This window comes from Anarrhichthys ocellatus, unplaced genomic scaffold (genome assembly GCF_004355925.1).
Source record: "Anarrhichthys ocellatus isolate YVR2014 unplaced genomic scaffold, GSC_Weel_1.0 scaffold188, whole genome shotgun sequence".
NCBI classification, from domain to species: domain Eukaryota; kingdom Metazoa; phylum Chordata; class Actinopteri; order Perciformes; family Anarhichadidae; genus Anarrhichthys; species Anarrhichthys ocellatus.
This window is the reverse complement of record NW_022280218.1, coordinates 105241-121432: the sequence shown is the minus strand read 5'-3', so window position 1 is coordinate 121432 and position 16192 is coordinate 105241. Positions and strand designations below refer to the sequence as shown.

At 43.2% G+C, this 16192-nt stretch overlaps 2 protein-coding genes across 2 annotated transcripts in view; both read left to right on the top strand.

Annotated features, from left to right (window-relative positions):
- The first annotated feature begins 2729 nt into the window (after positions 1 to 2729).
- Positions 2730 to 15298, top strand: rnf144b (ring finger protein 144B). Its single transcript, XM_031878609.1, has 8 exons — positions 2730 to 3113; positions 5710 to 5983; positions 7176 to 7280; positions 8417 to 8477; positions 9636 to 9843; positions 11170 to 11314; positions 11479 to 11568; positions 14170 to 15298. The coding sequence occupies exons 2-8, from the start codon at positions 5804 to 5806 to the stop codon at positions 14356 to 14358; spliced, it is 978 nt and encodes a 325-aa protein (XP_031734469.1). The 5' UTR covers positions 2730 to 3113; positions 5710 to 5803; the 3' UTR covers positions 14359 to 15298.
- A 78-nt stretch (positions 15299 to 15376) lies between these two features.
- Positions 15377 to 16192, top strand: part of LOC116400663 (xylose isomerase-like) — a 5245-nt gene continuing 4429 nt past the window's right edge. The window contains exon 1 of the mRNA XM_031878608.1: positions 15377 to 16109. Within this exon, the coding sequence (XP_031734468.1) occupies positions 16082 to 16109 (28 nt within the window). The 5' untranslated portion in view covers positions 15377 to 16081. The remainder of the gene's footprint in view (positions 16110 to 16192) is intronic.

Sequence of the window (16192 nt, the reverse complement as noted above, 5' to 3'; positions counted from 1 at the left end):
GGGGGGGGGGGGGGGGGGGGGGGGGGGGTGTTGGAGCCAACCCGTCTATTGTTGGAGCCAAAAGTTTTAGTTGTATCTTGGAAAAATTAAACGTGTCTCCACTTGCGCGCTCTCTCTTTTCAACTAATGCAAAAACAGTCAAACCTCCTTCCCACCACACATGCAGATGTACTACACCTTAATACCCCGGTAACAAAGGGGAAAACATATCGTTAAACAGGTGTCAGTTCGGAAAATATATACATATGTATTTATAAATAAAATAATCTCACCTGATTGAACGGCTTTTTTCACTTTTGTTAAATTGCTGTCATTAGAAGTACTCGTCGCGCATCATTCGTGTTGTAGGCTAGTTACATTATAATCTTGTACACGAGGAACGACGACTGATATACGACTTTCTTTGGAAAATCCCGCACGCATGCGCACTTTAATTTGGGGTTTCCGTCTCAGCATGGCTTCAGTGTCAAGTATTGACAGCAGGGGGGAGGGGGGCAGAAAAGTCCGAGTAGCACGCAACGCAAAGTGTCGTGTGCAATTTGTTTTGGAATTACATGATACACTTTATTAAATTCTGCACGAGACAGAGAGTTGTTTGTGCGGCTGCAGTAAAGGTAATACTCGGTTCCTCCCACTGGTTTCTCGCCCTAGCTCTGTGCTGCTGGTGCCTTCACTGCCCCTCGTAACTGCCCACTGTTAATTACAAGTTCAGGAACGTTGGGGACGTTAGGAACGTTAAATGTTTCACATTATGTTGGATTTACAAAAAAGATGGTTGTCAGCTAAACAAGATGAATTGTAGCCTACATGACATAAGATGACACACACCTGTTTCGCACTGAAGCATCAAGGAGGAAATGATGCAACATGAGTATGCAGGGAGAGTTTGTAGCAGCAATTAAGCTGTCCTCAAAGCCCACTTTAGAATAATAATGACATCTTTAAAACACCATACTGTTGAGGAAATATTATATGGTCAAAATTTAGAAACTGTTGGTAATATGGTGAGGAACACATTACTTAACTACCTTCTTCAAATATAAAGAGCCAGAGCTGTTTTGGAGGAAATCAAAGTCAAGTCAAATCAAAAAGCAAATCATACTCTATCTATCAATGCAGAGGGTGCCAATTATGATCATAGCAGGGGATTATGGCTCGACTTTGTCTTATTGGGTCGAAACGCCAGAAAAAGTAACAGTACAAAAACATTTTTTTATTGTGAGACCAGCACACTTCATCTTGTGGCATTCATCAGGGCTGTCAAACAGTGCACTCAAAGATTATTAGAATAAGTATGAATCAATATTTATTAAGAATTATATATACATACACATACATATCAGCCAATGTGGCATTCACACATGTATTAGGGAGCCAATCATATTCCTGAACTGGCAAGGGGTTGTCCTAATGATGGATATTAGTGACACCATGTGTAGGCCATAAAAAGGAGTAGTGCATCTATGAGAAGCTTCTCTAGCTGAAAATGGGTATTTTCGCAAAATGTGCCTTTTGAGACTAACTATGAAACATTACAATATGAATAAAATAATTAAAATAATATTTTAAAAATCTGAGATAAAAAAAGAGAACCAAATGAGAACCAAAATGAAAGCACATAAATGAGGAATTGTAATACGTAATTAACCTTTGTTGCATGTCATACCCTCCTCTCCCCTCTTTCGCAAAATCTGTTGGGCTGTCCAATCAAAAGTAGCCAAGTGCGTAAACAGGAAGTCACTGTAACATCATCAGTGACATAACTTTCAGTTTTAGAGTTAGCAAGTGATACATGTAAGTTCTGCCAATTCTTTGTAATGTAGGTATTCCTTTGTTTTATTGAAATATATAACTAAATTCATGAAATGAATGTATGAATGAGTATTTCAGAATAAGGAGTATTCATGCAGTTTCTAAACAGTTACATCATTAGCATGACATTTTGTAATATGAAGTATTTTTATATGAGGTTATATTTTGGTTAGACAGAAATTTGATCCAATGTCAGATATGTTGACCATGTTCTATATTTACTCTTATATCCAGGGCTGTAACCAGGATTTTAGAAACACTGAGGCAATGAGCCCCCCTCCCTAACCAAAACCACCCTCACCACATTTAGAACAAAATGAAACCAAAAAACACCACCATTTCTTTCTATTATTTGGACTTTTCAAAATGTTTAATATTCATATTTTTCAGTACATATTCAGTTTTACTCATTCTGCACAATTCTTATCTTATCAATAAGTCTTTCTCTATGAATTATTTTGTTGCCTAGTTTAATATGATACAATATGATAAGATTGACGGCTAATTATAATTCTTTTTACACCGGAATTGTGCGACCAAAAGTGCTGCTGAGTAAGCAGTTACAGGGATGAGTTGTGAATTTAGCAGAGCTGAACACAACAATGTTGCTTTGATTCTATTAAGACAAAATGCACTTTAGTCTGTTATCAGAGAAGTCAAAAGTATAGCTGAATACAACAATAAATACAATTGTTAGTTAAATAATTGAAAGAACAAGTAAATGCGGTATACTTCTCCTTTAGCATCCAATCAGTTGAGATTTTAATAATCTAATCGACCGTATTTTTTATTGATGTATTTTCTATTTAGTTATAAATAGACTTGTCTGATAACCCTTTACTACAGTTCCTGAGCAGCTCCTGGTGAGACTTCCATTTTCCCGACTGCACCCGAAAGCATCGTGAGTACAGTGAAACAACCAGCAGGAGCAGTCATGAGTGGAGCTCAGCGGAGAGTAGGCACAGCTTCCTGGATGGAAACAAAACGCAGGAGCAGACACACACACACGCACACACACTCACACACACACACTCGCGCACACACACGCAGGCCAGATAGGAGCGAGCAGAACGCCCAAACATGTTGTTAGTTTTTCATTAAGCCCGGTGCGTGTGTGTGTGTGTGTGTGTGTGTGAGTGAGTGAGAGAGAGGCGGTAACCGGGCGACAGTAGCATTTCGGCGGTGACGGCAGAAGGTGAACAGCAGACTGTATCAACACATGTGCCCGTGGCACAGTGAGAGCACTGCGGCTGTGGTTCTGGACTCGGGCAGCTCCTACACCCAGCGGTCCTACAGGCAAGGTAGGCCCCCCCCTCCCGTCTCTCCTCTGCTCATACTGTCTTACTTTGTCTGCATCACACGGGACCACCCATTAACCGAAACCGCTTACGCCTTATGAAATACATCACACCATGAATGCGTCAGAATGTGGACCCGGTACGAGCATGCAACCTTGAGAGGGAGATGCAGATGTGTCAGGTGTGGTCTGTTTGAATGCACGGTAACAGATGTGACATCACACGGTTACTTTTGTCATAAACAACACTAACCTCAGCAGAATATGCCCGGGACACAAGGGAATATTACTTTACCTTTAAATAACTGCAATTCAATGTCCACCTCACTGATTCTGGTTAAAGTGATGTACAGTACATGAAGGTTTGCATTTTCTCCAACTCGTCATTATCTTCATATGTCTGTCTTTCAACTTGACATGCTCATCCAGAATGGCAGACAAGAGGGAGAGATTGCAGCTGTATAAATGATGCCATATATATTCTGCCACACACTCCCCGAGGCACGCAGTCCCAGCAGCCTCAAACACAGCAGCGGCCTGTGTGAAAAGCAGCTTTTCACTGATCCTTTGATCCCCCCCCCCCCTCCCTGGCTGGAATGCAATCTAGACCTTGATCCGTGTGGACTGCTAATCACAGAACGGCCAGCTCCACGCCTGAGAGCAACTGTTAGCACACAGGGGCGTTTTGATTAATGAATAGCTCTAACTTAGTATTCTCAGCTGTAATTGCTTGCTTGAAGGCCAGTACTGATAGTGATGCGTTTTGTATGGAAGCTTCTAGTCGTTCAGCATTTGGTGTTGACATTTAAAGTGTTTGGGATTTAATCATTCAGGCCCGGAAATGCTTCTGAAACAGCGCTCAGACCGTGGCCTAATCCTCAAACTCTTAAACCTGTTCACTGTGTTACATTGGAATCAGACAGCCACGACAGTAGTGATGAAATCCACAGTTCACAGTCAATCAAAATGCTTTAAATCCATCACATCAAAGGTTTGACGAGATCCGATTTGTCTGTTGTTCCACCAGACTCTGTTGACAAATGGTCACCCAGGCAATCTCCTCATTTTGTTCAGGAACGAAAGGCTTTACACTGTTGACAAATATACTGGGGTTTCCACGCAGCAAAGCTACCTGATACCTGTCAGTGCCTGGGCAGGACAGGACAGGCTGACAGTATGTGTGGGATGACGACTGCAGCCGGCTCAGCTCGCCCGTCTTAAAGCAGTGCAGAACGACACGCTGTGACTGTGCAGAAATACCAGCGTGCAATGCCTGCTACGCAAACTCCACTATCAGCCATCTGCTGATAGTGGATCTGCTGATCATGTGCTACCGATCGGCGTCGGCACGCATGATGAAAGAGCACTCACTGAAAAATGTAGGACACCGGTGGTGGTGGTGGTGGCTCTATTGATCGAGCTGCCCCCAAATTTTCCTGCCAACTTCACCAGCCTCGATGAAATAGAGAGCACTGCGTGTCGGATTAATGTGTGATTTCAACAGCCGCTCAGGCTGCAGAGTGTGTGTGTTTTTTCAACTCCACCGTTTCCTGTGTGACCCCTTTCTGTGTCCAACCACTGTTATCTACGGGATTAAATCGCTAAATCCCAGATTATGGGTTGATTATTTCTCACGCTTTTTTTGGGGGGGATTGGGCTGAACCAAAGCTTTTGGGGTATGATGTCTTTGGTTCTCTTTAACACCAGATTAGGCCTTTATTACGCACCAGCCTCTGCCCTGCTGTCCCAGAAGCTAGTACATGTCTGATGTCTGATAGAAGACGGGATCCTAATACATTTATGCTCATAAGCTTTCACGCTTTCAAGCTTTTAATGTCATCTTGTAGCTTTTAATACGAGATAAGAATGGCCGTATAATTATTGCTTTGCAGATTTTTGTTTTTCATTTAGAAAATGTTGCAATTAACCTCTTTATTCCTCTACTGAGTGGCTATTCGCTCACTTCTTTGCTGTTATAGAAACAATGCGGCAAATTGCAGAAGGCGACCAGCTGATCCTGGATGATCTTCTCGGCAACCTCTCAAAATAATAATCTCGATCACCATGTATATGTTTTTGCATTCATCCTTTAAGGTTTGAAAAGGATTCCTGATTTCTCACACGTCTTGCATGCATACAATTCATTGCAGCTAGTGCATCGTGTCTGATGGACACATTTGTGCTCGTCGCTGTAACTGAACAGATTTTGTGGACTGGCACATGCGTGTGTTTCAAAAAAAACAAAAACGATCGGCAATTCATTTTCCCTGTCAGAATGGACGAGGATCCGGTCAATAACTGTAGAACAGTAAACACAGACCTTACACCTCGGCTGTAAAAAAGAATGACTCGATGAGTAATCAGTAACACGGCAGTAATTACACATCATTATGTTGTGCTTCACGCACCGCGCGGCTCTGAACGGTGACTAATTCGTCTCTCAGGTAACGGGACCGTGACAACAGAACGCCTCGAGAGGTGAGGTCATCACGGATGGTGTTGTGTGAGCTGTGTGGCAAAGAGGAAGAAGAGGGTCACACCTACACTGAAGAGAGGAATAAGATCTGTGCTGCTTTTTTAGTTTTTTTTTCCACTTACAGGAACATGGAGGCTGTAGCTCCTCTCCATTTACAGCAGAAGGGCTAGGGAGCAGACCTGATTACTCCCTCCCCCTCTTGCCTGCGTCGCCCCACCATGGCCAGCAGGAGTCCTACTCTCAGCCGGGAAGACGGGGGTTCGACACCGGGGACCCCTGAGGCCGGCGCTAAACACCCCCAGCCGGGGCCCGAGGCTTACTGCAAGCTGTGCCTCAGCGAGCAGCTGTCCGCAGCCACCAGGGAGCTGCAGGGCTGCGGCTGTGTCTTCTGCTCAGCGGTAAGGACAGGGCTGTGGGAGTCGAACCTGTGAGGTTTGTTGTTACTGAAAACAGAGCAGGGGTTACTCCAGGCTGTATTTAGATCAATGCTGATCCAGTACTCATATCCCTCTGTGCTTCTTACTTTTAAGATTTCACAAAAAAAGTGATCTAACGCCAGGCTTTTCTTTGGGCAATTTAGGCAAATCTCCAACACTTGAATCACTTGGAATGGGATGTTCCCTTTTTATTGCAGCACCGCTTCCTGTTTTAATAACTTTAAAATAGATCCTTTAGTGCCAAATCTGTTGCAGCTTCAGAGAAATGAAAGGGTTTCAACACAGGGCTGGCTCACACTCACTTTTATGTTGTTGTGTCCTTGGAAATTATTGTGATTAATCAAAGCTGTTGGCAACTTACTGGATCTCACAAACATTTCCTAGAAGCCTTTTCACTCCTTTTAATGAGAGACGAGGTGCTATCTCTAGAATACAGAGCTGTGTCATTCATAACAGCAGCCCAGATGTCTGCTGCCACGCTGTTCCAGTCTAACACATGCCTGTCTGACATATCGAAACTCAGATGTTGGTGTTATGACCTGACGCAGAGAGGTTGCTCCACAGCGGCAGGTGTTAATCTCTGTCCAAGGTAGCAAAGTTGTCACTGTAGTACGAGGTCACGAAGATAAAACACACACACACACACACACACACACACACACACACACACACACACACACACACACACACAGTGTCACTGGGGAAGAAGGAGGGAAAGGGATACTGTAAACCCTGCTTATCAGTTGAACTCTATTTGATCAACCTGAACACAGACTATTGCTTGTGTTTTTTGTTGTTGTTGTTTTTCATTCCGGCTCAGTATTTGGATGAACAGTACATCATGCTTTATGAGAAAGCACATGACGAGCCCAAGTTTGCACGTAGAAATGAGTCCTAAAAACACATTCCGCTCCTCTGCGATAGATTTGTTTTTCCACAGGACAAATAGCGACACGTAAATGTTTTGTATTTTCTGTTTCTCAAACCTGTCTGCCTTTGAGCAATGTTTACATAGTTCCTCCGACCCTTCCATATTTCATAGCTGAGGCAACGGATGACTTTGTACAGCAGCTCCGCTTTGTTTGCTTATTGGATTCGTCATGAGAGGATTGTGTTTTTACTAACTCTGCCGTGTTGCTTTCTCCCTCTCCAGTGTTTGGAGCAGTATGTTCAGCTGGCCATCATGGAGGGAGGGGGGGCACCCATCACCTGCCCAGATATGGCCTGCCTGAAGACCGGAGTGCTACTGGACTCTGAGGTATGCCCTGCTTAGACCCAATGATAGGAGGGAAAAAAAAACAGCCAATAGTATTCAGAGGTCATAACATTTTATTAATCGCACAAACAAAAACTAAACCTGAACTAAAAACCCTGCTTTATGCAAACCTGTTTTGGGAAGATACGTTTGAATTTCTTTCTAATGAATTTGCTGCAGTTTTCAGTCCAGAGTGCTGCAAGCAAACTTCTCAAGAAATATAAAGTTGGATTTTCCCCCCTTGTGTTTTTAAGAGTGTGTGGGCTGGATTAACTAAGATGAAGTGTTGTAATAACGCAGCGGACGCAGCCGTAGTGATATTTCTGAGGGAATTATTTTCCAGTGTGAGGAGCTGAGGATGAGATAATGCCAGCAGTCAGACGGAAAGTGAAACTCCATGAGCTGTAACACATCGGAGATGCCAGTCAGTAAACATGACAGAGAAGAGGCTTAAACTGCTGATTCACTCTCAAATGGAAATTCTGCTCCTCAGTTCCTCATTTGTAATGTTTTTTTTTTTCTTGTCTCACTACAACTGAATCAAGAAACTTCCTTATGATAAACAAACCCTCTTTGTACTTCTTATTGATTAGAAGTGGTTGGATTGTTGAATTTCTATCCCCTGTTATCCAGTAGGGAAATTAGGCAGGTGTTAAACAGACAAACAGTATTACTGGGGGGAAATTATATTTAGTCTTTTTTTTTTTTGGCCAATTGGCATATCGTACTGTAATATTTGCAGACCGTTGCAACACCTGTCTTGCTGATCATATGCAACTTGCAGCTTTTACTACGACATAAGAACAGCAGTATAAATGTTGCTTTGCAGCTTTTTTCCATTTAAATGTTGCAATCAGCCTATTGTTTTTCCTCTTAGTGGCTGTCCTCTCACTACTGAAGTGTCTTAAGAATAATGCAGCAAATTGCAGTTGCTAGGTGACCAGTTGATCCTGGATGATCTTCTCGGCAACCACGCAAAATAGCCTCATTTTAATCTCGATCGCCATGTATTGTTTTGCATTTATTCATTAGGGTTTGAAAAAGATTCTGGATTCCTCAAATGTCTTGTATGCACACAATTCATTCAGCGTCTCAGAGTGACTGACACACACCCTCTCTCTGTGCTGTGTGATTGACAGATAGCTAGCTTGGCCCCAGAAGACCAGGTGGAGCTGTACCAGCGTCTGAAGTTCGAGCGAGGTAGGTATTGTTGCGTTAGCATGCCGGTGACCGGGGACAGGCATTGGGCTATTTCAGGTCGCACTTCAGCTGGTGTGTCGTTACCTAAGCACAGCTCCACATGCCTGGGATAATGTGGGGCCTCCTGCTCTTTATTCTCTTCTGCTGGGGTCCGGTTTTACCCGGGAGGTTACTGACACTGTGGCTTTAATACCTTCAGTTAAACCAAACATTACCAGCAGGGAATTCAATAACAAATGCTGCAAGAGTTCCATGGCACCATTCTGTTCAATTTGAAGCAATGATCGTTTCAGTGCTAATTAATTGTATGACCTACGTGTAGCTGTTTGCACCATTTGTTGTGTACATTTTTGTGAAATGTGTATATCTCTGTCTTGCACTGGAGGCCTGGGAACAGGAGGAAAATAACTGTTGAGATATAGGTTTCTGTTGACATTTACAAATTGCAAACAGAGGTTTGCCTTCTAGCCATATTGGTCTTTTCCAGTTGCATGGTATTGTTTACTTTGGCCATAAATCATGAGACTCATAATATTGGAAGTATAAAAAGTGCAAAGTAGGTGTTTCCCTTCTGTAAGGATTCAGAGTGAAAGTATGAGCTGGTGAGGGGATCAGACCAGGAAAGCTCCAGTTCTTTGTTCATGGTTGTAAAACATGCCAGATTTATTGTTTGAGCATTCCTTCTGTCCCCGTAAGCTGCTTAGAGAGTTGTTTGCCTTCATAGATAACCCATTAGAAATGACAACAATTGATTTATTAGATGTTTATAGCCGTGCTAACCAGGGATGGCAGTGTCATATAGATTGCCATACCTTTGGTACATTCATGTCCCCCTCAGGATAAATTGTAACAGTTTTGGTTGGATTTTCTGACTTTTCTTCTGGAACCGTCCGTCACACGTGTAAAACTAATGACGTTACCATCAGCCTCTGCTGTGCTTGTTTGTTTAATGCAAATTTGCAAATATTAGCATGCTAACATGCTAAATTAGGATGGTGAACATGGTAAACATTGCCTGCTAAACATCCGCATGTTAACATTCTCATTGTGAGCACGTTAGCTTTTAGCTGAAACCACAGCTGTACCTTAAGTACATCTACATCTGCTCGATATCTGCTTCAGAAATGCACAATCGCATCCCGTCTTTGCTTTCTGCAGGAGTCAAGTTGGACCCCAGTAAAGCCTGGTGTCCGGTGCTCGAATGCCAGTCGGTGTGCAGTGTGCAGCTGAGCACTGAGGGCCAGCCCGACGCCGTGCCCTGCCCGACCTGTCTCACCGTCTTCTGCTCCGGGTGCAGAGGGCCCTGGCAGGACGGCCATACCTGCCCGGAGCGCCAGCCCATGATGTCGCCCTCTCGTGAAAGCAGGTCAGTGAGCCGGCCGTTTGGTGAGCTGCACTTTGAAAATTATACTGTGCTAGAAGCAGGATTATTATATTACATCCTATTCAAATCCCATCCTTCCATCAAATATAAAAAGAGCTGACAGTTATTGAGGCAGGATATTTTCATTGAATGGATTATAAAGTGATGTGTAGTTCCTGACCTCCCAGCAGAGGCCCTGAGCTAAATATACAATAAGCATTAATTCAGGATGAATAGCTTAGTACTCCTCAGGAGTGCCCTCTGTGTAGTCCCCGTTGTACAGCTACGTGCCGCTACGAGCTGTGGCTCTGCCACACTGACTGATGTCATTGGGGAGTCACTGACTTATATCGGAACTCCATTGTTACTGTGCCAAAGGGAGGAGGAGGGTGGGCACCGAGCCACGTAGTTGACTGTACTGAAGGAGCCCGTGCACTGCAGTGAAGCAGCGGTGTCTGCAGTGTGCTGTGGGAGGACGGTGCAGACATGAGGGGATTGAAGGGAGATCAACTTTAAGTTTGAACTTGAGAGCATGATGTGCGTTTGCCTCAGCCTGCAGGTTTAGTCTTCAAGCACAATGTTATTGTACCAGGGTCATTGCCAGTGGTTTAGAAATAATCATTTTCAAGATTTTCACATTTAGCTTTTTAATTCATTTAATTGTACTACCCTACATAATGATGGGATTGTTGTTTCTAAGCCCTCTCTACACTAACCTGATAATCATTTTGTGTTTTTTTTCCGAATCAGCATCAGCAACGAGTGACAAATCCGTTACATCACCGTACGATATTGATTTAAACAACAAACAAAAAAAGTTATTTCCATAGACTGTATATAAGAAGGTTATTTCTCATCACACACATCAACATTTTTGTTGCAGTTTTTCTGGTGTTATTTTTTGCTGACGCTGGCACCGGAAAATGACATCATCATTCTTAATCACCTACAGAACACGGACTGACTTGATAGCTTTTCCATCATCTCCCTTTCCCCCTCAAATGTAAACCTGCTTTGATCAATGATTTTATTTTAAAAAGGGAGAAAAACCCGATGTAGATTGTGAAAGGAGTCACTTGTGTTGCCAACACCCATAGAGAAGTATCACCTGACTGTGCAGTTCCCCTCCAGCTCTATGGAGTTTTTTTTTAGCATCTAACAGCTTATTTTTGGTTGACTGACTGATCATATAAACCCCCTCAAGGTGAGCACTCTCCCTTCACTCAGCTGCTAAATGAAGAATTGACACGCTGCCTGGAGGCCTTCGTGGCCTCATACTCCACTGGGCCCCAGCTGACTGCATATCTGTGCCTTCCTCCCGACACACAGGGCCCGCTCCGGCAGCGACTCTGACATGCCCATCAAGCAGTGCCCTATGTGCGGCATCTACATCGAGAGGAACCAGGGCTGTGCACAGATGCTGTGCAAGAGCTGCAAACACACCTTCTGCTGGTACTGTCTGCAGAATCTGGATGTGAGTCTCCCCTGTTACATACACGGGGTGAAAAGTATCTATAAGACCTAGCCACCTGTTTGTTACAGCTAAGCTCTAAATCTCTCAGCCTCTGCATCACTATCTTTAGTTTGTGTTCGCATGTCCTCGGTGATTGCTAGATAACAGTGTTTTTGTGATTGCAGGGGGATATCTTCCTGAGGCATTATGATAAGGGGCCGTGCAGAAACAAGCTGGGACACTCCAGGGCCTCGGTTATGTGGAACAGAACGCAGGTGAGGTCACTCACCACAGACAGCAGACCAGACACACAATAGTCATTTCAGGCTTGCGATGATGCTGTCTTTGTCTGAATGGATTAGCCTGCAGAGCCAATCCTCTGTGTGTGGTCAATTATTGCGTGCGTTGGTTTGATTTTGGTAAAACTGTGCCATCACTCTACCGGGATTGGACGTTAAAGATTTTGGACTCCCAGCTGCACTGTTCTGCGGTCAAATCAATGAGTCACCGTCTCCAGTGAGGATGTTGAAGGAACCTATGCAGGACAGGAAAGTTCCATGCTGGCATGTTTTTTGGCACACTTAATTGAAAATTTAAACAAAAGTTTAAATACGTGCAAAACTCAACGCTCATCTCTTCCTTTAAAGACCTATAAAGTGTTGTTAGCCCCAAATAGTCCTGTATCAGGCATTCAACTGAACTAATCTCAGCGCTAATGTCAAATTCCTGCCCTGCAATGAAGTTGTCCGGTCAACAATACGATCGGCCTCCAAACCTTCTTTCTTTTTCGCTTCCCCCGCTCTGATGCAATTATCACATGATTATCATCAGGTTTGCAGTGAACTTCCTGAGCTGATTGTGTCTCGGTGTGTCTGCATCGCTAAGTATCTGGAGAGACGAAGAACCACAACAACGCAGTTGTTTTCCGTGCAACCATGACAGACATGGTTGCACATCTAGTCTAACAGGTCCTATACATTTTACAATCTGCTTGTCCTAAATTCCTTCCTAGCTGCATTCAAATACTGCTGTATTTCAGTACTACATACAGTACATTCTTTTTAATCTTACGTGTTATAAAATGCACGAAGGCTGCCAGTCTGATTGTTTGGCAGTAATGATTATTGTAAAGATTTATCAGTGTTAATTTGCTGCTTGTCTAATCTTTTCGATATTTGAACCGTTGGTGGCACTGTCACCTATATACAAGCTGTAAACAAAACACTGACATATCCTGTTCTAAAGTTTGTGCTGCTGACGCGGTGACATCCAGCAGACTCAGAGAAGCGTAGCTACTGTTTTCAGTCGTGTTTCTGTCCCCCCGTTAGTCCAATATTCACTCTCCTTTAAGCCCTGTTTTGGTCTCCACCGTCTCCTGAGGGAAATATCTGGCTCTTTAGCTGCTGTTAAGTGCTAACTTTGTCTCTTTACTGTTTAGTGCAGGGCAGGTAGCGCACTGTGGGTTTATATTATTCACTGAAAACAGCTGCCTGCAGCTGGGAACAAGCAGTGAACCTCCTGAGCTGATTGTGTCTGCATCGCTAAGTATCTGGAAAAAAACTGTTGTTCCTTGCAAAACAACTCATGACGAACTGAGTTGTATCTAACGGGTTCTAAAAGTTTTCCAGTCTGCTTGTCCTGAATTCCTTCTTAGCTGCCTGCAATCACTGCTGTGTGGACAATGCATTTAAAGTACACACAGTGGCTTAAATCCCCTTCTAGAAGAGCCCGCTCTCAGCCACAGCAGCATTAGTGCAGCATCTGATGTTGGGCAATAAGGCCTGAGCCAGGAATGGAACTGGAACAGACGGCATTCCAGTTCATTCCAAAGGTGTTGGATGAGGTTGAGGTCAGTGCTTTATGCACGTCATCTCCCTCCATACCTACCTTAGGAAAACCATGTTTTTTGTGCACAGGGACATTTTCATGTTGAAGGAGAAAAGGGCCAAACACAAACTGTGGCCACAATGCTGGAAATACACACTGTATATTATGTAGCATTAAGATTTCCTTTACTTGAAGCTAAGGAGCCTATTCCAAATAATAAAAGACATCCTTTGACAAAACGTACATAACTGCCTGTGGACAGGGGGTGCCCATGAACTACAGTCAAAACAAATATTTTCATTGTCAAATGAATAGTAATAGCCTGTAATGAGATAATGGTAATGATTTGAGTGGTTCAAAATGATTACAGTAGATTACCCATAATCCCACCAGCACCCTTCATAAACAGTAGGTTCTTTATGTCTGGTCTTTCCATCGCTTTTTCATTCCCGTCATCTGTCATTGGTTTTAGAAGGAGGCTTCAGGTCCATTTACTGGCGTGTTATTTGTGCTATAAAGCAACGCCTCCCAATAACATAAAGCATCACAGTATTACATTTTTTTTTATCTTACGTGTTATAAAATGCTATAGAGGCTGTTGGAGGCTGCCAGTCTTCTCAGTAACAGTGTTACAGTCTGTCAACCTGATGAATGGTAGTCAAATATTCACTCTCCTTTAAGCCCTGTTTTGGTCTCCACCATCTCCTGAGGGAAATATCTGGCTCTTTAGCTGCTGTTAAGTGCTAACTTTGTCTCTTGACTGTTTAGCGCACAGCAGGTAGTGCACTGTGGGTTTCTATTATTCACTGAAAACAGCTGCCTGCAGCTCGGAACAAGATGGATGAGAGCTGAACCAAAACCGTAAAGTTGGAGGCTGTAAAATCAAAGCAGTGGGCTGAAAGATGCTAAAACGTTACCGATCTGCAGGGTTGGGTGACAATTCTTCACTAAGAGCGACCCCTTTTCACATCACACATAATCACTCGGTCCTTCGTGAATATAAAATATTGATTAGAGCAGCTCAAGGATGTCGCTTTGTTGTCCCTCAGGTGGTGGGTATCCTGGTGGGGGTCAGCATCATCGTGCTGGTGACGTCTCCGCTCCTCCTTCTGGCCTCGCCGTGCATCCTGTGCTGCATCTGCAAGCCCTGCAGAGGGAAGAAGAAGAAGACCAAGAAGACCAAGAAGACCAAGATGACGAAGAAGGACCTCAGCCAGCCAGACTCCTCCACGTCATAGCAGCTCCCCCTTCTCATCAGCCCGGCCCAACCCAGGATCACCCCGCTGATCTAACGAAGCCCAAGGAAACCAAGAGAGAGCAAGCGCTGCGTGGTGGAAAGGAGTAAAACTGAAGGACTTTTTCATGACTCGGCAGACTGGAAGCCTCGTCAGGGGTTCAGAAATATCATCGAGATCATCAAGGGCAGACTCGCACCTTGAAGCTGCTCAAAAATCATTCTTGATTTACGAGAGTACGTACTTTATACGGTGGAAGTGTATATATGAGGAGAATGAATGTAACTCACCTCGTTCTTTTCAGATGGATAGGCAGTAAGTAAGGAGACGACGGCTGTGAGAGGTTTCCTGGACAGGGCTTCTATTCTCTCTATCTCTCCAACACACACACACACACACACGCACACACACACACATACATACCACACACACACACACACACACAGTTCAAAGTGAAACGCCACCCTCATGTGCCAAACGTCATGATGCCAAACCAGAGGTGTTAGGTGCTCAAGTGCCTCACTCTACAGTGCCTGGTTGTATTTGTTTTGCCTTCCATTCTATATTTATCTTATGCAAAAATGTTAGCATTATAAAAAATGGACAGGGTCCCTTAAAACAATGCAAAACATTCTTTGATAATGGGAGAAGGCAAACGGTGTCGTGTGTACTCTGTTCTGTACGGATATGAAATATGATAGGGCTCCAATGGTGCACAAAGAACTTTTCTTCTGCAAATATTTGTTGTTTCCACCTGGCATACGTTCCAGACCAAAGGCTTCTAAAGGGTAATGTGTGCTTTTCTACAGTGTGTTAATGTGTATTTATGGGTTTCGTGTGTATGGTATCCGGTTATTATTTCTAGATTTCTGTTGATGTTTCTGCATCAGATATTTTATAAAAGCGCCATTGTAATTGAAATAAACACACTGTATTGAACATGTATCAGAGGGTGACGTTTGTCATTTCACGGCGCTTAACTTCACCTTTGTCTTTGCGCAAAGGTCTTGACAGGAGAGTACACGGAAGCTGATGTAGCAGGAGTGAACATGCAGTTCTCACTGTGGAGACATAGAGGCGTTGCTGTAGGCATGACGGTGTAAAAGTCTTCAAGCCAACGAACTGAGCGATGCAGCAGACCTCTGGTCTCCTGGAGGTCTGCTCCAGATACATGTGGTGCATTTGACCTGCGCATTACAATGTAGAACATATGCTTATATTATTATTGTAACTTCTATCAAAATATTAAAAGCACACATTTCCTGAAAATTCCATATGGAAATTTGAAATATGACTATACACGTTTACATATATTTTGACTCAATATCTGTTTTTCACATATATCGTGAAGATATTTGAATAATGTCACATATATATTTAAAAATCGACACATTCCATAGTATAGGTACAGTGTGAATAGAAACTTCAGTACCCTACAGGGATATTGAAGGGTCAAATGGAAATTGAATTAATAATTGAAAATATAATTTTATCATTATCAGAAATATATTTTTATTACAGTACACAGTAGAGGGAAACAGGTATGCAAAAGTAATACACTTGTTTAATTACAAAATTACATATTTGTCTAACTTAATCTTTGTTTGTTTTAAAGGGTTTTAGCGACACCTTGTGTTTAAACAGGAAACTGCGCTCTTTATTTGGAAGGGAGCAGGGAGGGCTTGCAAACTGCAGTTGCAGAAACCGTAGAAGTTGAGATTCACAAATGGCGGCGCAGGAGGAATTCTTCGGGGGTAAATCATGTTATTTCAAGTGCTGTTTACAATATATGTGTGTGTGTGTGTGTGTGTGTGTGTGTGTGTGTGTGTGTGTGTGT

Bases quoted from the DNA above. Each gene is read 5' to 3' on its own strand.
- rnf144b (XM_031878609.1), top strand. From the start codon at position 5,804: ATGGCCAGCAGGAGTCCTACTCTCAGCCGGGAAGACGGGGGTTCGACA. The intron at 7,281-8,416 runs GTATGCCCTGCT...TGTGATTGACAG, and splicing joins GAGTGCTACTGGACTCTGAG to ATAGCTAGCTTGGCCCCAGA. The intron at 8,478-9,635 runs GTAGGTATTGTT...TGCTTTCTGCAG, and splicing joins GCGTCTGAAGTTCGAGCGAG to GAGTCAAGTTGGACCCCAGT.